We start from the raw sequence: 26425 nt of genomic DNA, 5'->3' as shown, positions 1-26425 counted from the left end.
GATCCATTGAAAAATATGGCCTCTAGAGAGGTCAAAAGATTTTCTAATTTTAGACCTACTGACCTAGTTTTTGACAGCAGTTGACCCAATTTCAAACTTGACCTAGATATCATCAAGATGAACATTCAGACCAACTTTCATACAGATCCCATGAAAAGTATGGCCTCTAGAGAGGTCACAAGGTTTTTCTATTATTTGACCTACTGACCTAGTTTTTTAAGGCACGTGACCCAGTTTCAAACTTGACCTTGATATCATCAAGGTGAGCATTCTGACAAATTTTCATGAAGATCCATTCAAGGGTATGGCCTCCAGAGAGGTCACAAGGTTTTTTTATTTCAAAACCTACTGACCTAGTTTTTGATCGCAGTTGACCCAGTTTCAAACTTGACCTATATATCATCAAGATCAACATTCAGACCAACTTTCATACAGATCCCATGAAAAATATGGCCTCTAGAGAGGTCACAAGGTTTTTTCATTATTTGACCTACTGACCTAATTTTTAGACGGCACGTAACCCACTTTCAACTTGACCTAGATATCATCAAGATGAACACTCTGACCAATTTTTATGGAGATCCATTCACAAGTATGGCCTCTAGAGAGGTCACAAGGTTTTTCTATTTCTAGACCTACTGACCTAGTTTTTGACTGACATGACCCTGTTTCGAACTCGACCTAGATAACATCAAGATGAACGCTTAGACCAACTTTCATACGATCCATGAAAAATATGGCCTTTAGAGAGGTCATAAGGTTTTTCTATTATTTGATCTACTGACCTAGTTTTTGAAGGCATGTGACCCAGTTTTGAACTTGACCTAGATATCATCAAGATGAACATTCAGACCAACTTTCATACAGATCCCATGAAAAATATGGCCTCTAGAGAGGTCACAAGGTTTTTCTATTACCTGACCTACTGACCTAGTTTTTGATGGCATGTGACCCACTTTCGAACTTGACCTAGATAAAATCAAGTTGAACATTCTGACCAATTTTCATGAAGTTCTCATGAAATATATGGCCTCTAGAGAGGTCACAAGGTTTTTCTATTTTTAGACCTACTGACCTAGTTTTTGAAGGCCGGGACCCAGTTTCAAACCTGACCTAGATATCATCAAGATGAACATTCAGACCAACTTTCATAAGATCCTTGAAAATATGGCCTTAAGAGGTCACAAGGTTTTTCTATTATTGACCTACTGACCTAGTTTTTGAGGCACATGACCCAGTTTCGAACTTGACCTAGATATCATCAAGATGAACGTTCTGACCAATTTTCATGAAGATCTTGTGAAATATATGGCCTCTAGAGAGGTCACAAGGTTTTTCTATTTTAGACTACTGACCTAGTTTTGATGGCATGTGACCCAGTTTCGAACTTGACCTAGATATCATCAAGATGAACATTTGACCAATTTTCATGAAGATCTCATGAAATATATGGCCTCTAGAGAGGTCACAAGGTTTTTCTATTTAAGACCTACTGACTAGTTTTCGAGGCACGTGACCCAGTTTCGAACTTGACCTAGATATCATCAAGATGAACATTCTGACCAACTTTCATAAAGATCCCACAAAAAATGTGACCTCTAGAGTGGTCACAAGCAAAAGTTTACGGACGCACGGACTGACTGACGGACGGACGACGGACGACGGACACCGCGCGATCACAAAAGCTCACCTTGTCACTTTGTGACAGGTGAGCTAAAAAAATTACAGTGTATTTCAACTGAACTTCATCCATACTCATGAATGTAATTATAATTTCAAAGCAAGTTTTGATAAATATAATTAACCTTTACCCTGCTAAATTTCTAAAATGGACTGGTCCATCATTCAATTTGGGCAGTAGCACTTATCATTTAAAGGGGTGTTCACTGAAAACTGACTTACTCAATAGCGAACAGTGAAGACCATGATCAGCCTGCACAGATGTGTAGGCTGATCTTGGTCTGCACTGGTCGCAAAGGCAAAATTAATTGCCGCCAGCAGGATAAAGGTTAAAATGTTCTTATAATTTCATCATCCCTTAGCCAAAGTATTTTTTTAAATTCTTACTAACATTAGAAAATTCAATCTTGGTTTAAGAAATTGTAAGAAATGAATCCTATTTAATTCCAATCAATAATTTTTTTATGTAACATCTACAAGTGCCGAGTAAATTACTAGTTTTTAAAGATTCAAACAAATTTATAAGATGACCAGAATTTGGTTGGCCACCATTAAAATATCACAGATTTATAACATGCTGCTCATTGCCAAGTGTCTACACTTGATTTATTTCTGTATGCATGCATATGAAAGACTATTTTATTGTTGTCACCAGTTACCCATACAGTTGACTCCACCAGAAAAATGTGAAGGAAAACGTGAGATCCAGCTCCAATTCCAAAAGGTTCCGTCATTCTTTAGCCTTTTAATGTAAAACGCTCTTTCAAAGAACTGTTATCTAAAAGTTATTAATTCCACCTGGAGGAACATGGCACTTTGAAGTCATGACAACTGGTTTAATTGTAGTCCTGTTTGTTAGCACCTGGCCAACATTTTCTCTTTTATCATTTCCTTAATAATTCAATAAGGGTATCAAGTTTCTCATTTAGTCTGGTTTCCATTGCATTTAGTCTGGTATCAACATACTGGATTATTTTCTCTTCACTCAAATTTATCATCTGTGACACAGTCTGTTCAATTTTCTTCTGCAACATTTCAGTGTGAGAACCAGTCAGTTTTGGAGACACTGTATCCTCAAAACTTGCACCAATATCAGGATGTGTCTCAACTCTGAAATGAACAATTACAAATGTGAACAAGGAGCTGCGTTCAATAAATGCTTGATGCCCCCGGTGGCATCCTTGTCGATACAAAGCAACCTAAGTCCAAAACAAGGTCAAGTTCAAGGTCAAGGTCAAACTGAGGTCAGGTGATGTCTGAAGATGACGAATGGTCACAGGTTACATCTGCATTAGTATGAAGTCATTGTAGTTAGGGGTATTGATGCTAGACGAAACGGTCCCATTTGGTTAACCTCGTACGGATGGATGAATGGATGAACGGACAGGACAATCACTATATGCCTCCCGCATCAGTAGATGCTGGGGGCATAAAAATATATATATATTCCATATTGCCAAGCAATACAAAGTTCCCTACTGGCAAAAGAGCAATGAATTTTGTTGCAACAAACCTTTCATTTCATCACATAGTAACAGCTGGAGACACAAAACAATACCTTCCATTATTGGTCTTGCATCAAGTAGCCAGCAAAAATGTAACACTTTATTTAAGAAGTAATTTATAGCAAAAGAGTGTTTTAACACTATGCACACTGGGCGGTTATCTGTCGGGCGTGATAATATCATGAGGGCGTACGACATATTACAGCCTGAGTGTATAGATAGTGTTAAAACGCTCTTTTGCTATAAATTATTTCGATTCTAATATGTCCTTAATCTAAAACAGTGGATAAAATATAGTATTGCTCTTTCTCGGTTGCAACAAAAACATTGACGTCACTGCATGTTAGTGTGATGTCATTCTAGCGTAAGACTGTTTTAACAGAGAAAACATATTAGAATTCAAGTATACAGAACGAAGATACAGATTGACCCAAAAGTACTTGTGACATGTAAAAACTGGTTATCTTAAATTCTCATTTTAAACCCATAATATTATACAAAGTAGATATGCATGTTCATTTTGTGGCCCAACTAATTTGAAAAATCAGGCATCCCAAACTTTACATGTATACAGCAGTCGATTTCTCAGATCTGTTGGCAACTTCTCAATATTACTGGGGCTCAAACAGATTAATTTTAAGCACGTACGTCTCCCCATATTGCTTCATTTTGTGGGTTCCACAAAAATGGCTACTTGACGGGACAGAAAATCTTGGACTTTCAAATTTCAAAGCTACAATAAACTGATTTTTTTTTCTTGTTTGTTAGGATTTATTTCACTGACTTAAGAAACCACTGAATGAAAAAAAAAACTCCCCAATGAAAAAATGATTTCATGTCGCTGTGAAATCATTTAATTTTGTCGGCATGGAATTTTGAGTTTTTATCCAGAACTTCAAAAGACAGTTGTGAGGTCGTGACTTTGTGGTTTTCTAATTGTTAAGTAAAATAAAACAGAATTTTACATGTTTGTTACGATTTGACACAACCAAAATCCATGAAAATTAGTCTGCCAGAAATAACTAGAGCTGTCACAGGAGTGACGAATTATACCCCCAGAATACGGCCTTGTCACAGAAATAAGCCAATGTCAAAATCAAACCTCAGATCAACTGGGGTCATCTGCTGGTCATAATCAACATCCCTATTGTTTCGTGATCCTAGGCCCAAGCGTTCTCAAGTTATCATCTGAAAACGGTTTGACTGTTCTGGGTCACTGTGACCATGACCTTTGACTTACTGACCTCAAAATCATTAGGTGTCATCTGCTGGTCTTGATCGACCTTCCAATCAACTTTCATGACCCTAGACCCAAGTGTTCTCAAGTTATTGTCCGGAAATGGTTTAACTGTTTCAAGTCACTGTGACCTTGACCTTTGACCTACTGACCTCAAAATCAATAGGGGTCATCTACTGGTCATGATCAACATTCCTATCAACTTTCATGATCCTAGGCCCAAGCGTTCTCAAGTTATCATCCGGAAACCGTTTATCTGTTCCAGGTCATTATGACCTTGACCCTTGACCTACTGACCTCAAAGTCAAACTTGACCTGAATTTTATGATGTTACATCTGTGTACCAAAATTTATGATCATAGGCCATAGCATTCTTAAGTTATCATCCGGAAACAATTTAACTGTTCCAGGTCATTGTGACCTTGATCTTTGACCTACTGACCTCAAAGTCAAACCTGACCAGTTCTCAAGTTATCATCCGGAAACCGTTTAACTGTTCCGAGTCATTGTGGCCTTGACCTTTGACCTACTGACCTCAAAGTCGAACTTGACCTGTTTTTTATGATGTTACACCTGCGTACCAAAAATTATTTAGTCTGTCAAGCCTTTCATGAGTTATTGTCCGAAAACCATGAATACCAATGGACCGACAGACCGACCAATAAGTTCACTCCTACATACCCTCTCAAACTTCATTTGTGGGGGTATAATAATTTCACACTACAGTATATTCCATTCTATATTACCTTGTTTCCTTAGTGTCTATAATATCATCTTCTTTTTGAGTCTCTGCCCCTGTTTCTGCTGCATGTTCAGCTACTCTCAGCTTGCTAACTTTCCCACAAATATTCTGTAACATTGCAAACATTCCTCCCTGACTTTCAGAATCACCTTGACCACTTTCCTGAGTCCTTGACATTGACATCAACATAGCAGCCAATGGGCCACCATTGAGAGAGTCATGTGATTTTGTTTCTTGATGATTATTGGTTAAATCTGGAGCATATCCCTGCTTTGGCACAATCTGATTGGCTGATTCAAAGTCATGTGATCTATTCACCATAGAAAGGAGGCTAGAAAGCATAGATGAACTGTCAGCGCCGCCTGAACTAAGAGCAGACGACAATGCTCCAAACTTTGACATCTGAGACTGAAACAGTTTATCATATTAAAATTTAAATAAAAAAATTCAAATATATCTGTCCAACTTCACATGCTTTATAACAATCCCCTAATGTTTTACGACTTCAGTCAAATACTTTTTGAGATATATGTGACAAAAACTTGTATGCCCTTTATGCATATATTTGACAATCAAGGGCCACAACTCAAATCCCAGGTGCACAACTTCACATGCTGTATAATATTTCTATGATATTACATGACCCTAGGTCAAATACTTTTTAATATATGTGTGACAAACTTTTAAGCTCTTTTATGTATATTTTTGACTAAGTCAAGGGCCATAACTCTGGTCTGGCTGAGTGATATCTCTAACAAAACCAAAGATGCACAATGTCATAATTATGCCAAAACAATTTCTGTAATGTTTCATAATTCTGGATAATAAATACTTTTTGAGACACAAACCTAGGCTCTTTTTTTCTCATCTCAAGGACTGTAACTCTGGACTTGCTATGTCAGATCCCAATTAAAACACCAGGTGCACAAACCCAACAACAGACAGACTGTGTCACAAAGAAACAACCTATAACTTCAAGTACAAATTCCTCTTTTACTAACCTGTTGGTAATCCTCCACAGCATGCAATAGTCTAGTCCCTCCCTCCGGGGCGGTGTCACCCATACTGTGTAGGTATCCTTTCACCTTTGACATGTCAATCATTCCGGTGCTGCCATTAATACCATTCTTGTTCTCATAGTTTTGTTTCAGCATAAAATGCAGCTTGTAGATTCTGATCGCTGACTTTTTACCTAATCCCACAAACTGTAAAATATTAATGATACTGTGAAATCACTGATATTTTTGGCGGGATTAATTTTAGTGGAATTCATGGTTTGTCAATTCACGAAACTAAATCCAAATGAACAACTAAAATTTAATGTCCCATTAATTTTATATTCTTTGCTAAAATGCCTGTTTAAAATGCCCAAAAATGACAGATACCAGCCCCTATCCTCTCTTTGTGAACAAATATCCCTGAACAGCACATGTTGCTTATTCCTACAAACCGAATCTTTTATAGATGATAATTTTCATGTCTGGTAATTAGAAATTAGTGCTTTTTTTGTAATCTTTGAAAATTTATATTATTTACACTTTCTTTTATCAACATGCAAAATATGAATTACATATATACAGTTGTAAATTGCACCTATTAGTTTATGTATAAGTCTTTATATCTGCGTGGCCAAATGTTGGCGTATTTTTGACAGCTTTTTTTAAATGGCAGTGTTAAAATTTGCCGCCAAAATAAAACCTGCTGTCAAAAATCACCAAATTAAACCACCTACTGTTTTTCCCAACAATTAAAATGATCAATTATATGTATGACCTGTCAAAAATAAATCAATGATAATCTCCTGAAAGACAATGGTCACAATGGTCCACGTCACTATAGCCAGAAATATTCTTCTATATAACCAGTAACTATTCTTTTACACTATCAAGACCTGAAAATAAGTGGCTTATAACTGAACACTACCCTCACTCAACAAAAAATATTTACCTCATTTTATCCATAACAAATTCTTTTGAAGCGAAAGAAGAAAAAAGAAACAGAAGAAAAATCCTGTCTGTAACTTATAAGATTAAACATGTCCAATTCAATTCAGAACCGAAGCAAAGCAAGAATACCGGTACAACACTTAACTGAAACATAACTGATAACTATCAAAATGTGTTACTGTGTATGTTGCCTTAAGGAACTTTAACTTCATTAAAATTTCAAATTTTTTTATTGAAAGTCGCAATTTATATACTGTGTACTCATAATTATTCACGGGGACTTCAATCCACCCAAATAAATATAACTTCAGTGCATTTTATCTTTAAATCTAAAATCCAGAAAATCTGCATTGAAACAAAGTAACTGTTTTTGTGGAAACCACAGACATTTATACGATAATGAAATTAAAACTGAAATCTGATTTGAGTGATATTCTGATTTGCTTTAGGTATCTTTTAAAGGTTCATTAAACTTGTTAAATTGTGTCTGCCGCATTTCCCTTTATGAACATAAGATACACTTATTTGTTGTTAAATCTATATCTGATAATTACTTTCTTTAACATTTCTCAAAGGTTTGAATATTGCTGAATATTCTCTAGAATATTAAATGAATCTATTGTGTTTTTTTTGACAACCATTATGGCTCTTTCTATAATAGTTCATCCACAATGCTTTTCTAACCAATGTAAGTATGCATAACATCTATATGGAAAGCTGTTTCATCTGTTTTTACGATAAAAAATTTGAAAGGATTTATGGACCTTTAACATGTTTAATTATGGCAACTTTGACCCATATTCCTGGTTACCTCACAACTATCTCTTCCTATACGCAGTTTTAAACCACAATTGGTAGGATTAGCATGTTTCTAATTTAACAGGGTTTAAGCTGTATAATTATCATTTCTCAATACTGTAGACATTTTACATTTTGTTAACATACACTTGTTATATGAGCCGTGCCATGAGAAAATCAACATAGTGGGTTTGCGACCAGCATGGATCCAGACCAGCCTGCGCATCCGCGCAGTCTGGTCAGGCTCCATGCTGTTCGCTTTTAAAGCCTATTGGAATTAAAGAAACTGTTAGCGAACAGCATGGATCCTGACCAGACTGCGCGGATGCGCAGGCTGGTCTGGATCCATGCTGGTCGCACACCCACTATGTTGGTTTTCTCATGGCACGGCTCATATATAGTCCATTTAAAAAACTCTTCAGAGCTGATGTTCTTTGAAAACGCCTGAAACAAGAGATTAAAGTGGAAATATGCGCACTTTTTCAAGTAAAAATCCAGTTGAAATAGAGGTGTGTATAAAAAGGGTGGGGGAAATCATAGTTTTTAACCCAGTATACTAAACTCTTCCTGTTACCAGTATGAAATAATAACTTTCCAAATATGACATTTCTTATTTTGACCGGGGCAGTCTTTTTAAGAAAAGTCAAACTGCATGCAGGAGTTGCTTCCCTTCAACTTAAGAAATATCTACCTATAGGTAAGGGAGATCACGGCGTAGAAGATTGAAGAAAAGAACTATTATTTTATTAGTCACATTTCTTTATTTCTAAAGCATCAGCTTCAAATACTTATACGTCATTATCGTTAATTTAACACATTTAAATGCACAGCAACTGAAAATTGCTTATAAAACATTCACCAAAACTTACTAAGTGCAGTAAGATGCGCATAATGCCACTTTAACAAGAGCTGTCCGTAAGACAGCGTGCTCCACTATTCGGGGATTTGACAGTAAAATGAATACACGTCTGAATACGAGACCTCTACTATAAAAGGAAGATACACCAAGGGGCATAATTCCATCAAATACACAAATTAGAGTTATTAGGATTGTTACAACAAATGCAGATGATGATGGGAAAGATATATTTTGAGTTTCAAGTCATTATCTTATATAGTACCAAAGTTACGTCTAGAAAACGAAGTTTGTTAAAAAAAATTTAAGTATAAAAGGGACATAATTTGGTCAAAAATACAAATCAGAGTTATGGGGATTGTTACCACACATTCAGATGATGGTGATAAAGATACATTTTAAGTTTCAAGTCTTTATCTTATATTGTATTAAAGTAATATCCAGAAAGCGAAGATTGCAAAAAAAGTTTAAGTACAAAAGGGGCATAATTCTGTCAGAAAAACAATTAGAGTTATGGGGTATGTAACCACACATGCAGATAATGATTATAAACAAATATTTTTAATTTCAAGTCATTATCTTTTAAAGTACAAAAGATATGTCTATTAATAAAGCTTTCGAAAAAATTTAACATGAAAATAATTCCAAGTATAACTCCTTTGTGACCTTGACCTTGGGTATAATGGGCCCAGCCCCTGCATATACTATGTTTGTATGCTGGACAATATTTATGAGAACTTACAGTAAGATACAAGCAAAAGTAACAAAGTCATGACAGAAAAACAAAGGTTGCCGAAAAACTTTAACCTTAAAAATAACCTTGGTGACCTTGACCTTGGATAAAATGGGCCCAGTCCCTGTACATACTTTGTTTGCATACTGGACAATGTTTATGTAAAGTTACAGTAAGATATAAGCAATAGTAACAAAGATATGACAGAAAAACAAAGGTTGCCGAAAAACTTTAACCTTAAAAATAACCCAAGTATAACACCTTGGTGACCTTGACCTTGGGTATAATGGGCTCAGCCCCAACACATACTTTGTTTGCATACTGGACAATGTTTATGTAAAGTTACAGTAAGATATAAGCAATATTAACAAAGATATGACAGAAAAACACAGGTTGCCGAAAAACTTTAACCTTAAAAATAACCCAAGTATAACAGCTTGGTGACCTTGACCTTGGGTATAATGGGCTCAGCCCCTATACATACATTGTTTGTATACTGGACAATGTTTATGTGAAGTTACAGTAAGATATAAGCAATAGTAACAAAGATAAGACAGAAAAACAAAGGTTGCCGAAAAACTTTAACCAAGAAAGGTCACGCCGACGCCGGGGCGAGTAGTATAGCCCCACTATTCTCCGAATTGTGGAGCTAAAAAGGGATATAATCTACTTTCTCAATAGGGTTATAAGTCTTTCCGACTTAAAATCAATCTTATCTTATCTTAAATGATTTCAAAACTCAACAGTACCTTCATATCTAGTTTGTTGACTGGATTTTCAAGCTTAGCAGTACAGCAGAAAGACCCATCTTCATCAGTTGTTTTACATCTCGCAGTCTGTAAATAACCATCTATATCCGAATATAGTTCTATAGTCTGTGCCTGGCTTCTGACCTTCACACCCACTATCGATACACCATGATGTGGTTTACACATACAACCGAGTTCTAATGTACATGAATGTTCGTTCCTCGTACAGGTTATAAATGAAGAATTTGGTTGATCAATGCCATCATCCATTTCATTCCTGCAAACAATAAATAATTTTACTAACCTCCTAATTCTTCAACTAGATACCTTACTATTGTATTGCAATAAAAAAATGATGGAGAATAAATGATTTGCTTAGTATCTTGCTGATCGATACCCAAGGTGTTTTACAAGCTATTATCCATTAAAATCTGAAACAACCAATTTGCAAAAACAAAATATATACCCTAAAGACATGAGGAATATCTAATGAAAATTATATATATGTACACATATCTGAAAATCTAACAATTTTGTCTACAACACTTATGTCTAGTTTAGATATATTTCTCAATTTTTGATTGCTTTCAGTAATACAGTAAATGTTAACTGACTATTTATTTTTATTCACCCTCCCAAGCCTCCATTTCTTTCATTTCATAGCCTCTAGAATAATGAAATACTACTGATCTATTAACTTTGAAAAAACAACAACAAAAAAACGCCAAGTCAAATAAACTGGTGTTAACCTTAACCTGTTGTTGGAAAGTGGTTCTGCCTATGCAACCAGTGAAGACCAAGATCAGCCTGCACATCCGTGCAGACTGATCATAGTCTGCACTGTTCACCATTCAAACAGTTAATGGTACTGTCCAAATTGGAAGATGAACATGTTCATTATAGAAATTTAGCAGAGTAAGGGCTAATTTTACTATATACAGGAAGACAGAACATTTTTCCATTTATAGTTAAAGTATATGTCAAAGTAGACCTGTATACTGCTAGCAGCATTTTGTTGTTGTGTTTCTCAACCCAAGATTCACTTCATCCTAAACTGCTGCTTCACAGTAAATAACTAGAAGATGCTTTTGTAGAAAAGCGCATGTCTCCCCCAATGCATAGTTAATCATCTACTTGGCATCATTCCACTAAATTTTAACATTCTGGGCTTAGTTATGAATTTGAAATGGCATTCCATGTTCAGGCCCCTGTGAACTTGACCTTTGATTGAGTGACCCAAAAATAAGTAGGGGTCATTGAGTCAAGTGGTTCTCAAGTAATTGATTGGAAAGAGTTTTCTATGTTCAGCCCCTTGACCTTTAATGGCGTGACTCCAAATACAATAGGGTCATCTACTCTGAAAGTCCTATTATCCTATGAAAATTGAAGGTTCTAGGTCAAATGGTTCTCAAATTATTGATGGGAATTCTGTCCACTACAACATTGACCTTTAATGGAGTCACCCCAAAATCAATAGGGGTCACCTACTCTGCATGTCCAATCATCCTATGAAGTTTTAACATTCTGGGTGAAGAAGATCTCAAGTTACTGACTGGAAATGGTTTTCCATGTTTAGGCCCCTGTGACCTTGACCTTTAATAGACTAATCCAAAAATCAATAGGGGTCATCTACTCTGCATGATCAATCATCCAATGAAGTTTCAATATTCTGGGTCAAGTGGTTCTCAAGTTATTGATCGAAAATGGTTTTCCATGTTCAGGCTCCTGTGACCATTACCTTTGAAAGAGTGACCTCAAAATCAATAGGGGTCATCTACTCTGCATGATCAATCATCCAATGAAATTTCAACATTCTGGGTCAAGTGGTTCTGAAGTTACTGATCGGAAATGGTTTTCCATGTTCAGGCCCCTGTGACCTTGACCTTTGACTGAATGACCCCAAAAACAACAGGGGTCGTCTACTCTATAAGCCCTACCATCCTATGAAGTTTGAAGGTTCTAGGTAAAATGGTTCTCCAGTTATTGATCGGAAATGAAGTGTGATGGATGGGCGGAAGGACGGATGGACAGGGCAAAAACAATATGTCTCCCCCAGTAGGGGAGACATAATTATCAGTCTGAGGGTGACATTCAATAAACAAGAGGGTCATGATGGCCCTAGATTGCTCACTGAGTTACACGCCCGTCCCTAGATTTGCCACCTAATGCCACTCTTTGCCACTTATTTCCATGAAAAAAGGGTGGCAGTTGGTGTAAATAGGTGGCATTAGTTGGCGTTTGGTGTAATTCAGCTCTTTTTTCCACCTAAGTGGTAAATTTGCCACCAAAAGCCACTTTATTTTGGTGGCATTTAGGTGGCATTAGGTGTAAATTTGAACATAGTTTTTCTTTATGGTGGCAGAAAGGTGTAAATTGGTGGAAAGTAGAACATAGCTTTTTTTTATGGTGGAAATTGAGTGGCGTTTAGTGGAAAATAGGGACTTAGCAAATTTTCTTGGTGGCGAATAGGTGGAAAAAAAACTTAGAAATTTTTGTGATGTTTGATTTAAAAGAGAACTGTAAGACATTGGATTACCGTGTACAAAAATCTTCACATGGACTCAGGTTGGAATCAAGGTATAATGCTAAACTTCAAACTTCAGGCCTAATTGACACGGAACCTGACTTTGCTAAAACTCTACATTGACAACAGCTCGTAGAACACAAAATGCTCCCTGCCCCCTTGATACATTCAGTTACTGTACAAGAAACAGAAATCACTTGGTCACTGTGCACTGGACATTTGATGTACTACCTTTAAACCAATAATTATAGGTCATTTACCAGTCATAAGTGACTTCTGTATCAAATGTGATCTTAGACAAAAGCATTCTCTAGTTCTTGGGCAAAAAAAGTTCTAATGTTCTGGGTCAATGTAACCTAGACCTTTGACCATCGACTGACCTCAAAATCAGTAGGGGTCGTCTACCGTTCATGATCAACCTCCCTATTTAGTTTCATGATCCTAGGTCAAAGAGTTCTCAAATTAACATCTGGAAACAGCTTAACTGTTCCAGCTCACTGTGACCTTGACCTTTGACCTACTGAACTAAAAATCTTTAGGAGTTATCTGCTAGCTATGTTCAACCTTCCCATTTACTTTCATGATCCTAGGCTCAAGAGTACTAGAGTTATCATCTGGAAACTGTTTAACTGTTCAAGGTCACTGTGATTTTGACCTTTGACCTACTGGCCTCCAAGTCAATATGGTCACTGCTGGTCATGACCAACCTACATATAAAGTTTCATGATCTTAGGCCCAAGCGTTCTTGAGTTATCATCTGGAAACCGATTGGTCTACATACCAAATGACCGACAGACTGACCAACATCTGCAAAACAGTATACCCAGGCTCCTTCTTCAAAGGGTTTCATTAAAATGAGAATAAGTCTATGCTGACTGTAGCTGGACAAAAATAATATTCAGAGTGGTATACAGAAAATTTGAATTTTTGTTATTTTGTGAGACAGAATATTTATTACTTATTATATCTTTGCATTATATTCAATGAAAGGCAGAAAAAGGTGGAAAATAGGTGGCAACTAGTGGAAATTGGCTGTACTAGCTGAATCTGAAAAGATCTTTTTAAATGTGTCTGCAGTGTATTATTTCTGCATGAGTGAAAGTTGGTTAAAGATAAGATTAATGATAGATCAAGTTACAAGCTCCCACACAAGTGTATAGAAACAATCCCAGGTGGAATTTGGGTCAGTTAAGATTTATATATGCAGGCAAACATCAGGTCAGATGCAAAGAAATAGTTCTTGCCTTTTCTCTTCATTAATTGAAAAAAAAGAAGTGTTTATAAAAAGGATGTTTTTACAATAGCTTTTCAACTTAAGGACTTGACACCTTCTTTAGCTGACCAAGAAAGTGTATGTGTGGAATCAATTTATCTATGTAGTAATACCAAATTTTGAAATCTGGCATTTGATGAGTCAGCCAGGGAGAAAATGGAAACACATTGTGAGAGGTAACAATATTATACTGCTTATTTTTTTTTAATTATTACTGTCTTTAACATTGTCTTAATTACTTACTCTTAACAAATACTTGAATTTGAAACAACATTTACCAAACTGCTTTAAATTAAAATCAACAAATCTCCTTTTATGTCTTAGGAAGTTTGGCAGATGGATAAATCCCAGATATATTTTCTGGAATATAGCTCAATCATGTTTATAACACTGCTTGTAAAATTGTATCATTTTGTAATTACATTTGTATTTACATTATTGATTAGCACTTAGGATACAATATGTACTTTAAACTGTTCATACCAGGTTCCTTCTGTGAAAAAAGTGCAACTTTGTGACATGATACGCCTTCCTGACTGTATATACCTGGGCAGCATACAGCTTATTGCGGCATAAAAGAAACATATCAAGATAATTTTGAATCGGGTAAATATTATATGTTTTTATAAAAGCTAATGTTTAAATAACCCTTAATTTTTAAAGAAATACACTAATTAATAGAATTTCCTGGCATATATATGATAAATATTAATTATAAATGTGATGAAATACCCAAGTGCTACTATTACCTTTTGCCAAAGGCGGAGGGATATTATTTTTGGCGTTGTCCTTTCTTTTTTATCTGTCCGTCAGATTAACTGAAAATGCTTGTAATTGGAAAAATACTTTTATAGCTTTGTCTACAGAATCACTAAACCTCATGTAATTATTATAAGCTAATTAACACTGCTTAACACTGCTCAATTATTTACCTAGTAAAAGAAGTATTTCCCCTTGATTTGGTAAAAAATGGGGATTTTTCCTGTATCTATTGATGGAACTTCATGAAACTTTACAAAAATGTAGATCACTACAGGACAGCATTGCATGTGCAATTTCCATCAGGATCACTTCAGTAACTAGAGTTATTGCCCTTTAATTGTTTTTAAATCCGTAAATTCTTACATAACAAGTAATCCATTGATAAATATTCATGAAATTTGACACAAGGTGTAAATCACCTTAGAGCAATGGTGCTTCCACATTTTTCATCAATTCTCAAGTTCTTGTTATTGATTCAAGATGCATATATTTCCACAAAACAATGTAACTGTTTGAGTGAATAGAATTTTTTCTACAATGTAGGTTTTGATTAAACTTCTCACAGTTATAATAAAGATGTTGCATATTACTGTGAAATCGTTTTTATTCGTGTAGGACGAATTTTCGCGTATTTGGCGCTAGAACGGATGCGTGAATTTAAGACTGTGCTGTTATTATTTTTCAATTTATTTTTTCACTTATAAATTGAAAATGTGCGAATTAAAGCCCGCACGAAAGTCCTTTTTACGTTTGCGTGAAATTTCATGCCAGCGAATTTAAATGATTTCACAGTATTTTACATAGATTAAGTTTGACAATGTAGAGTTTTTTGTTATGTCAGTGAGTTAGTTTAGTCTTTTGATTTCATATATTTCCTAGAGGAAATTTACAATTTTTCTGCAAAATTATTCAGAATGTTAGAAAAATATATCTATTAATAGATGTATGGTTTGCTGTTACAGATTGTGTGCTGGAAAAATGGCCTTACATCCAAAGGAGTGAAATTTGGAGAGTCATTTGCCATCTACTTAAGCCATCCTGGAATATGAAGAAATAAGACTGCTTTGACAACATCCTGATCCTCGTGTTCAGATCTTTTGTGATTTCTTGTGAAGAGTCTTTGATTTTTCATAAAAATAAAAATTATATTAATATAATATGATTTTTGCTTATTACTGAGTTTTTTTCCATTTCAGCAGGTGCAGCCGATTTCCACTAGTTGCCACGTATTTTCCTACTATTGCCAGCTATTTGGTGGCATTTAGTGGAAAATAGGACTGCCACCATAGTGGCGGTTTGGTGAAATTTTGTCCGCTTACTGCCACCTATTAGGTGGCGATTGGTGGAAGTAAGTGGCATTTAGTGGAAAATAGATTTTACACCATAATGGTGGCATTTTAGTGGTAATTTGTCTAAATACTCCACTTACTGCCACCATGAAGGTGGCTATTGGTGTAATTAAATGGCAAACAAATTTTCCACCATAATGGTGGCATAATGGTGTAAATCTGTCTAAATACTCCACTTATTGCCACCTAAAGGTGTACACAAGTGGAAAGAGGTGGAATTTAGTGGAAAACGGGTTTACCAGTCTGTCCTGTTCATTTTTTCACCATTTTGGTGGCATTTTAGGTGGCATTTTGGTGGAAAATTGTCTAAATACTCCACCATTGAAAAGGGTGGCATTATAGTGGCAATTCTAGGGACGGGTAGCTTCCTTGAAAAGTTTTTTTTTCAATTCCATATAATTATGCACATAGGGAAATGTGAACACACCCCTGGTGGCCATGAGTTTCTTTTTTGACAGATCGGAATAATTTGAACAATCTTGGTAAAGGGTCACACAAGGACCATTTTCATTAAATTATTTCAATATCAGGCCATCAGTTTCATACAAGAAGATACACACATAGGGAAAAGTAACCATGCCCTCTGTAGGCCATGTTTTTTGACAGATCAGAATAATTTCAACAATTTTGGTAGGGGGTCACACAAAATGACCATTTGTGTAAAATTATTTTAAAATCGGGCCTGCAGTTTCATACAAGAAGATTTTTAAAGTTTCCACTATATACATAAATATTATAGGGAAAAGTAACCATGCCCTCTGGTGGCCGTGTTTTTCTTTTTTTATGACAAATCGGAATAGTTTGAACAATTTTGGTAGAGGGTCACACAAGGACCATTTGTGTGAAATTATTTCAAAATCGGGCCTGCGGTTTCATACAAGAAGATTTTTAAAGTTTCCACTTAATATACATATAGAGAAAAGTGACCACGTACGCCACATGGCAAATCAGAATAATCTGAATAATCTTGATAGAGGGTTACACAAGGAACATTTATATCAAGTTACTTAACAAGAGGCCCACCTGAAGCAGACCTCCACCATATGACTTTGCTTCTGACCAAGTTTGGTGAAGAGTTACAAAACAGGTTAAAAGCTTTTTTTATATTTTGCTGTGATGAAGCATGGGATTGAACAGGTTGTATACGTGGTCACTTTTCTCAGAATAGCATTTCTTTTTGATTTATGTTTGTTTGTTTTGTTGGGTTTAATGTCACATCGACACGATCCAGGGTTTTTTTTCGGCCGTTTTTATAGCCGTCATTGGGCTATATTCCCAATGCCAAAAAGTATGTATTTTTCCTAAAATGAGTGCAAAAATTCCCAATCTACATTCTGAAAAAACTTTCATCAAAATTGCACAAACATTGACCAAATTATGGACAATTTTGTAATGGCAGTATCTTAAAGAGGTTGTACAATGTAAAACAAGTGTATGAGAAAGTACTTAAACACATCCTTGCTGTATCCTATGGGACTAAATATTTCCCAATTTGGAACATTTACGCATCAAAATTCCCAATATTGGGGGTATAGGCTATGTTCCCAAAACAGGAAGAAACAAGGAGCTGCATTCAATAAACGCTTGATGCCCCCGGTGGCATCCTTGTCGATACAAAGCAACCTAAGTCCAAAATGAGGTCAAGGTCAAACTGCGGTCAGGTGATGTTTGAAGATGAGGAATGGTCACAAGTTACATCTGTATTAGTATCAATTCATTCTTGTAAGCGGTATTGATGCTAGACGAAACGGTCCCATTTGGTTAACCAAGAGATGGCCCATATAAAGCAACCTAAGTCCAAAATGAAGACAAGGTCAAGGTCAAACTGAGGTCAGGTGATGTCTGAAGATGAGGAATGGTCACAGGTTACATCTGCATTAGTATCAAGTCATTCTAGTAAGGGGTATTGATGCTAGACGAAACGGTCCCATTTGGTTAACCTCGTACGGACGGACGAACGGACGGACGAACGGACAGACAGACAGGACGATCACTATAATATTATGCCTCCCGCATCAGTAGATGCCGGGGGCATAAAAACCCTGCGATCATAGGTCATATGGCAACTATCCAGCTTTTTATGGTAGAGGAAGACCTCAAGTGTCCCTACCTGCATCATTTCATCAGAGCCGGGCACTTAGGTAGAACCATCGACCTTCTGTAAGCCAGCTGGATGCTGGCTTGAAGAATTCAATGCGAGAAATGAGGCTCAAACTCTAATGGATTTAGGCTTAATATACATTTGTCAGTGTAAATCTTTGACAAATATAATACATTAATTTCATACATCAGTTTCAATTCTGATTGAAAATATGATTTGATTTGTTGGGTTTAATGTTGCACCGACACAATTACAGGTCATATGGCGACTTTTCAACTTTGATGGTGGAGGAAGACCCCAGGTGCCCCTCCGTGCATTTTTTCATCACGATCAGGCACCTGGGTAGAACCACCAACCTTCCGTAAGACAGCTGGATGGCTTCCTCACATGAAGAATTCAACGCCCCGAGTGAGGCTCGAACCCACATCGATGAGGGGCAAGTGATTTGAAGTCAGCGACCTTAACCACTTGGCCACGGAGGCCCCCCGAAAATATGAAGTCAAGCATCACAGCTACATGTATCTTGGTCGGCAAAGCACTCAAAAAAGAAATTTTCAAAAAAGTATTTGTACAATTTCATTTAAATGTGTTATTAGCTTATATGAATTCAGTAAAATTTGACCAAAAATTGCGAAAAAATATAACTTCAGTTTAGTGAACTCTTACTTTTCTTAAACAATCTGAATGAAATCTTGTAACTAATAATGTGAGCCGTGCCATGGGAAAACCAACATAGTGGCTTTGCGACCAGCATGGATCCAGACCAGCCAGCGCATCCGCGCAGTCTGGTCAGGATCAATGCTGTTCGCTAACAGTTTCTCCAATTCCAATAGGCTTTAAAAGCGAAGAGCATGGATCCTGACCAGACTGCGCAGATGCGCAGGCTGGTCTGGATCCATGCTGGTCGCAAACCCACTATGTTGACTTTCTCATGGCACAGCTCAATTGTCATTTTGCTTTTGTTTTAATTGAGGAAATAATTACTTCTAAATTGTTTGTATACTTGGCCTTATTAAAGAACCACTTAAAGATAATAGTTTTTGGACTTTATTCTTAATTTTCCTGTCATTCCATATTTTGTGTGGCTTTGAGAAAAAGACTGAAATATTCCTTTTATTCATAACAAGAGCAAAACCTGTAATGCATGCTGAAAAATATCGGAAATAACAACTTATGTGGAAAACAAAGAACATTACTCGTATATGATCAGGTCAAACAGCACCTAATTGATATCATATTATATATCAATTTACTGTATCTTGTCTCTACAACTAGGGAGGGTTGGGCATTTCTGACTATTGTGTCTGAGCCGAACATTCTTACATGACGTCATAACTTTTGTCAGTGACGTTGCACAAAGTTCTACACGCGCCAAAACATTTAACTATTTCTTTGTTTTGGGTTGAATGCTGTTTTTCAACAGTATTTCACTTATGTAACAGTGGGCAGTTAACCTAACCAGTGTTCCTGGATTCTGTACCAGTACAAACTTGTTCTCTGTAAGTACCCGGTAACTGCCAACTTCTCCACAGGAATCAGCGGTGGAGGACAAATGATTTGAGACACAATGTCTTTTAACAACTCGTCACGGAGAACATAGTTAAGCCTTGCCCAGGGCTCGAACTCACTACCCAACAATCCATACATCTCTGCTCTCCCTATTGAGCTAAGCGGGCAGGCAAATCATTTAAACTAGGAAGCCTCCATCTGCCATATTGATTTTACACACATGTTACAGTGACAATTCAAACTTCTGCCCAGTTAGTATATCAGACACTTTCCATAAAATTTCTTAAAATGGTAAGGTTGCAAACATCACAAGTTAAGGTTTTGTGTCTAAAGTATTTATGTTTGTGGCTTTTGTAAGTAGTTATACGCATGTGTATACATTTTGCTATGTTTTCGTTGCTGTTGGAGATCAACAGACCACTTATAATGTTATTTGTGTGTTCGGAAATACACTATCGAAATTTCACGGAGCGTCTTTTTGTGAACAAACAGTGTAATACTATTAGACCTTTATCGATAAACATAGTCTACCATTTGTTATGTTTTTTTGATTTCTAGATGTAGTGTATTGTAAAATATATATGTATGTCAAAAAAAATTCTGATGTATTAGGTATGAGCCAAGCCCTCGGAGCAAAGAAATACACACGTGAAATATTTGCCAAAGCCGCTAAACTTGTTCAAAGTGGCAGCATAACATTGAATGTAGCTGCTAGATCGTTTGGAATTCCAAAAACTACATTACATGACAAGGTTAAAGTATGTTTAGATCTGTTAAGATGACAAACATGTAGCTCCAGTCTATGTATGGGAAAAACGTAACTTGTGACCAATTAATGCAAGTATTGCACACTTGTTTGTTTTATTGCATTCCCTCGCTAACTCGCACACACATGTGCACCCAAAGTCACTCACTAAAATCTAAATAAATAAATAAATGTCTATGTATAATAAGAAAATATAGATAATAAATAATAATAATCATAAAAGAAAATATAGAGTAACTGTATTCGACTTTTTACAGTATTTTACCATTTTCCAGAGAAAGTTTGCAACTAATAGAACAGGCCCTAGAACTGTTTTTACAGAAAAAGAAGAGTTTCGACTGGCACAGTGGGCAGTACAAAAAATGTCCAGGATTGGGCCGGTATGGGAGAACAAGACAAGAATTGAAGCTAACCGTTAAGAAGATCCTTGATGATGATAGAAGATTTGAACAAATTTTGCAGAGGTTCACTAGGCAATGCTACATGTCAAATATCTAAGCTCTAGGCCTTCTGGTTTATTTTTAGAAAATTTTAAAGATTTTTCTATGTACAATCAAGTAACCCCATGGGGCGGGGTCAATTTGACCCCGGAGTCAATGCTACAAGTCAAATATCTAAGATCTTTGCCTTTTGGTTTATTTTTTGAAAATTTTTGAAGATTTTTCTATGTAAAATCAAGTGACCCCTGGGGTGGGGTCAATTTTGACCCCGGGGGTCATGATTTGAACAAATTTTGTAGAGGTCCACTAGGCAATGCTACATGTCAAATATCTAAGCTCTAGGCCTTCTGGTTTATTTTTAGAAAATGTTTGAAGATTTTCCTAATAAAATATATGACCCCTGGGGCGGGGCCAATTTTACCCAGGGGGTCATGATTTGAACAACGTTTGTAGAAGTCTACTAGGCAATGTTACATATCAAATATCTAAGATCTTGGCCTTCTGGTTTATTTTTAGCAAATTTATGAAGATTTCCCTATGTACAATCAAGTAACCCCTGAGGCTGAGTCAATTTGACCCTGGGGGGGTCAAGATTTGAACACATTTTGTAGAGGTCCACTAGGCAATGCTACAGGTGAAATATCTAAGCTCTAGGCCTTCTGGTTTATTTTTAGAAAATTTTTCTATGTACAATCAAGTAACCCCATGGGGTGGGGTCAATTTGACCCCGGAGGTTATGATTTGAATAAATTTTGTAGAAGTCTACTAGGCAATGCTACATGTCAAATATCTAAGATCTAGGCCTTCTGGTTTATTTTTAGAAATTTTTTTAAGATTTTCCTATGTAAAATCAAGTGACCCCTGAGGCGGGGTCAATTTTGACCCATGGGATCATGATTTGAACAAATTTTGTAGAGGTCCACTAGGCAATGCTACATGTCAAATATCTAAGCTCTAGGCCTTCTGGTTTATTTTTAGAAAAATTTTGAAGATTTTCCTATGTAAAATCAAATGACCCCTGGGGCAAGGTCAATTTTGACCCCGGCGGTCATGATTTGAACAAATTTTGTAGAAGTCCACTAGGCAATGCTACATGTCAAATATCTAAGCTCTAGGCCTTCTGGTTTATTTTTTTTAAAAAATTGAAGATTTTCCTTTAGAAATCTATGTAAAATCAAGGGACCCCTGGGGCGGGGTCAATTTTGATCCCGGGGTCATGATTTGAATAACTTTTGTAGAGGTCCACTAGGCAATGCTACAAGTCAAATATCTAAGCTCTAGGCTTCTGGTTTTAGAGAAGAAGATTTTTTAAGATTTTCCTATGTAAAATCAAGTGACCCCTTGGGCGGGGTCAATTTTGACCCCGGGGTCATGATTTGAACAAAATTGGTAGAGGTCCATTAGGCAATGCTTCACACCAAATATCTAAACTCTACTGCTTCTGGTTTTTGAGAAGAAGATTTTTAAAGTTTTTCCTTTCGGTTACCATGGCAACCAGAGTTCTGCATGGAATTCAATTCTTTGAATATTTTTTGTAGAGCTTCACCCAAGGAACATTCCTGTGAAGTTTGGATGAAACTGGCCTAGCGGTTTATGAGGAGATGTTGTTTAAAGTAAAAGTATACGGACGACGGACGGTGAGTGATCCTAATAGCTCACCCTGAGCCTTTAACTCTGGTGAGCTAAAAATGGAGGAAATTTCATCGCTGCAGATTTGGGTTTAAATGCTGATTTTGTTGTGAATATGAGATAAATTCAAACTTGAATGTGTCTGTAGGACACAGGGTGTGCCCCCACTGGTACATTTGTCACAAATAAGGGACAATATAAATGTTTGCAATCTTAAGGGGGTACAGCCTGAACAAACATTTTAATGATTTTATATAAAGGATTCATTATTATTCTAGGCCATATACTTTTTGAGCTATGAGCATCACAAAATTTGGCTATTTCAAGGGCCATAACTCTGTAATAAGCGCTAAGATTCTCAAGAAGAATGCCACGTGTGCAAGGTCACATCATTATAAAGACTCGTGCAAGGTTTCATGAATTTACATCAAATACTTTTTGAGCTAGGCACGTCACAAGGTGAAAATGAGCATTTTTGACTATTTCAGGGGCCACAACTTTAAAAATAGGGGGTGGAGCCAGACAAAAAATAAGAGGTGCGCAATTTTATATCATGATAAAGACCCACAAATGCAAGTTTTCATCAATTTTGAGCTAGGCGCGTCCCAAGGTGAAAATGTGCATTTTTGACTATTTCAGGGGCCATAAATCAGGAAATAGGGGGTGGAGGCAGTGGAAAAATAGGTGTGTAAATTCCTATCATGGTAAAGACTCATGAATGCAAGGTTTAATCAATTTATATGAAATATTTTTTGAGCTAGGCACGTCAAAGGTGAAAATGTGCATTTTTGACTATTTCAGGGGCCATTACTCAGGGACAGGAGGTGGAACCAGATGAAAAATTAGAGGTGCGCAGGTTCATATCACAATAAAGACTCATGCATGGTTTCATCAATTTATATGAAGAACTTTCTGAGCTAGGCATGTCACAAGGTAAAAATGTGCATTCTTACTATTTTAGGGGCTATAACTCTGGAAACATGGGAGTCGGATGAAAAATAAAAGGTGCACAAGTTCATATAATGATTAAGACTCATGCAAGGTTTCATCAATCTATATCAAATACTTTTTGAGCTTGGCACGTCACAAGGTGAAAATATGCATTTTTGACTATTTCAGGGGCAATACCTCTGGAAATAGGGGGCGGAGCCATACGAAAAATAGGAGGTGCAAGACTCATGCAAGGTTTCATTAATTTATATCAAATACCTTTTGAGCTAGGCCTGCGAAAAACTTCAGACGGTCAGACGTCCGCATGAACATAAAACCAAATCATAAAACGTACATGTAACAAAAGGAGATGCAATTCCGCAATGATTTATGTAAAAACTATCAAATGATTTTCAAAAATTACCAATTTTCTGGTGATTTATACTTATATATGTACTGTTCACAATTAACCTTTACTACGTCTGCGCAAGCGATAAAACCAGTAACTTTTCATGATGTTGTACTGTGATTTATCCTCCTTATTTGGTCCTTCGAAGTTTTGACAGTTAAATTGCCTGTCACATTTATATAAAACTAGTCCAAATAATCTGGTCAGAACTGGCTGAGATTTTTACGTGATCAGGCAGAATCCCTCTCTTTACGTCAAAACCAGTAAAGACCTTTTCTGTGTTGAAAATAGATTTTGATAAAAACACGATCAGGCAATATACTTAAACGATAAAATCGTAAAATAAAATAAAATTGAACCATTTTATAGTTTAAAGATAACAATATAACACATTAATAAAGCATAAACACTATATGTTTCATTTGGCTACCTGGCCGTATATACATGTCTGCCATTACACTCTTAAGTCTTACAAAACAGTTAGTATAACCGACAATGCGGTTATTGATCATGTGACATGAAGCAGAGCCATGTAAAATGTGTGTAAACTTTAGGGTGCTTTGTTTAAAAAAGTGACAAACTCATGTTTTTTAATAAACTGAATGGAAAGAAAAAATGGGTATTCTTTCCAGGTATCTTAAAAATTATGTTACTAGTATTTTTGTTTTTTAATAGATAATATGCGATTTAAAAATCCCCGCGTTGATTCTTCGCAGAAGGTTCACCACAGAAAAGGTCATTCCTATGTTCAAAGAACTATAAAATACACAGAATGGCAACTGGCTGTAATCTCGCGTGATCTCGTGTCAGAGCGTGAATCGGCGTTATCTTAGTAAAAACAAACATCGGCGAGCATGGAGTTACAATTTGTACCTTTAAATCTACATTTAGAATACATGTTAGCTTCTAAAACAACATTCGTTTAATGTGAAATAGTCTTAAGACACAAAGTACACGTTTCTTGCCATCAAAAGAAGCGTGGTCATACGGTGATAATTAATTTACCGATGAATAATTGCTTTCGCATACAAAATGGAGCGTGGAGAAAGCGCCACTTCCGGTAAACGAGATCTCATTCAGTTATCACGGGATGTTGGCGAGATTTGCTCTATATGCTTTTCAAGTTGCCAATCTACTTATTTTTATAGCTCTTTGCTATGTTGTACAGGAGAGATATTAACCTGTGCAAAATTATCACATTATCGCGACTCGTGTACAATACAAATTATTAGTTGGACTAATGTAAAACAATCTTACCATCAAATTATTTTTTAGTGTGTATGAAGACCAGACTAAGGAGCTATATTAAGCTGTCCTCTTTTCCTCTTCTTTTTATCACTACATTATGGAGAATTACGCTTAAGTGCCCAAACCCGCTAAGATAAATTAAATTTTATTTTGAGTCGGCAAGACAAGTAACAATACAACATAAGAACTCTAGGTGCTTTTGAACCGCTCTACATAAGCTCGAAATAAATCGTAAATGCTATGTCCGGAAATGGGTTTTATCCGGTAACTGGTCAAATATTACTAGTATTATTTCTATTTTTTTAATTATTCTTACCAGTCATCATCATTCTGTGTAACAGTGTAAGTTGACAGAAAATTTGGATCGTGATCACTGTCCCATGTCAAGGTAAAATCGCAGTATTCCAAGGACTTCCACATCTCGACTTCTCACGCCTAATAATAACAAACAAACGTCTAAGTAATGCAGATTTTTGTTGGTTGTACTCTTTTTATTTGATTATCAAAGCAGCAGTATACTTAATCGAACATATCGTACGCTACACAATGTGCGCAACCAAACATTAGTTCTGAGGTGAACATAACATAGGAACAAATTTAGCTTAAATAACAAAACTTCTGAACGGTCATTTTTAACTCGCTAATAAATATTACGGGGAAAATATTTTTTTCATCTTTTTAGCATTAATGTTTTTATTGAGATTGCAAAATTATCACTTTCATTCTAAGATCATATATTACTTCACGGAGTTGTGATAGATTTGTTATAGCTCCATGATTATTTGCAAGGGTTACTGCTGATTGTGATGAAACTGTAAGATAGTCAATAAAAGCACACAGCTGATGTATAATAATGCAGTTTCATTGACATTGTAAAGAATGTCGTTTTATACTGAAAAAATACATGGGACATTTAACTATGCAAATTCTTTATTTGACTTGAGTCTATTCAATATCTCTGTAATAGAATTCTGCTTAAGCCGGTGCTTAGTCTGTTACATTGATCTGTCTTAGTGAATACAGAGTCGGTAACAAACGGATTACAAACGTACAGATTTCTGTACGAATACCATAATCCACCGCGCGAATGCTAATCTAAAAATAGCCAGGCTTTCCCAAAGAGAAATGTCTTGGTATTGAATGCATATAGTAAATTGTCTTATTTATCCTGAAAGGGTCGTTCAATTAACTAACATAACATGTTAAACCTACAACTATGAAGGTTTAAACAATATAGAA

General features: G+C 36.1%; 1 protein-coding gene and 1 long non-coding RNA gene across 2 annotated transcripts; one reads left to right on the top strand and one right to left on the bottom strand.

The window, feature by feature from the left end:
* Positions 1–1567: 1567 nt before the first annotated feature.
* LOC123546876 (uncharacterized) lies at positions 1568–25656 on the bottom strand. Its single transcript, XM_045333497.2, has 5 exons — positions 25503–25656; positions 10247–10523; positions 6166–6369; positions 5169–5572; positions 1568–2790 (listed from the first exon to the last, which is right to left on the bottom strand). Exons 1-5 carry the CDS (start codon positions 25604–25606, stop codon positions 2565–2567), a joined length of 1215 nt encoding a protein of 404 aa, XP_045189432.2. The 5' UTR covers positions 25607–25656; the 3' UTR covers positions 1568–2564.
* LOC123566427 (uncharacterized) lies at positions 12391–15962 on the top strand. Its single transcript, XR_008372380.1, has 3 exons — positions 12391–14219; positions 14530–14649; positions 15768–15962. It is a non-coding gene; the product is annotated as an uncharacterized LOC123566427 (long non-coding RNA).
* Positions 25657–26425: the final 769 nt, after the last annotated feature.

The sequence above is a fragment of the Mercenaria mercenaria genome, chromosome 9 (assembly GCF_021730395.1).
Source record: "Mercenaria mercenaria strain notata chromosome 9, MADL_Memer_1, whole genome shotgun sequence".
NCBI lineage: Eukaryota > Metazoa > Mollusca > Bivalvia > Venerida > Veneridae > Mercenaria > Mercenaria mercenaria.
Note: the sequence above shows the minus strand (reverse complement) of the source record. Positions and strands in the feature narration are given on the sequence as shown.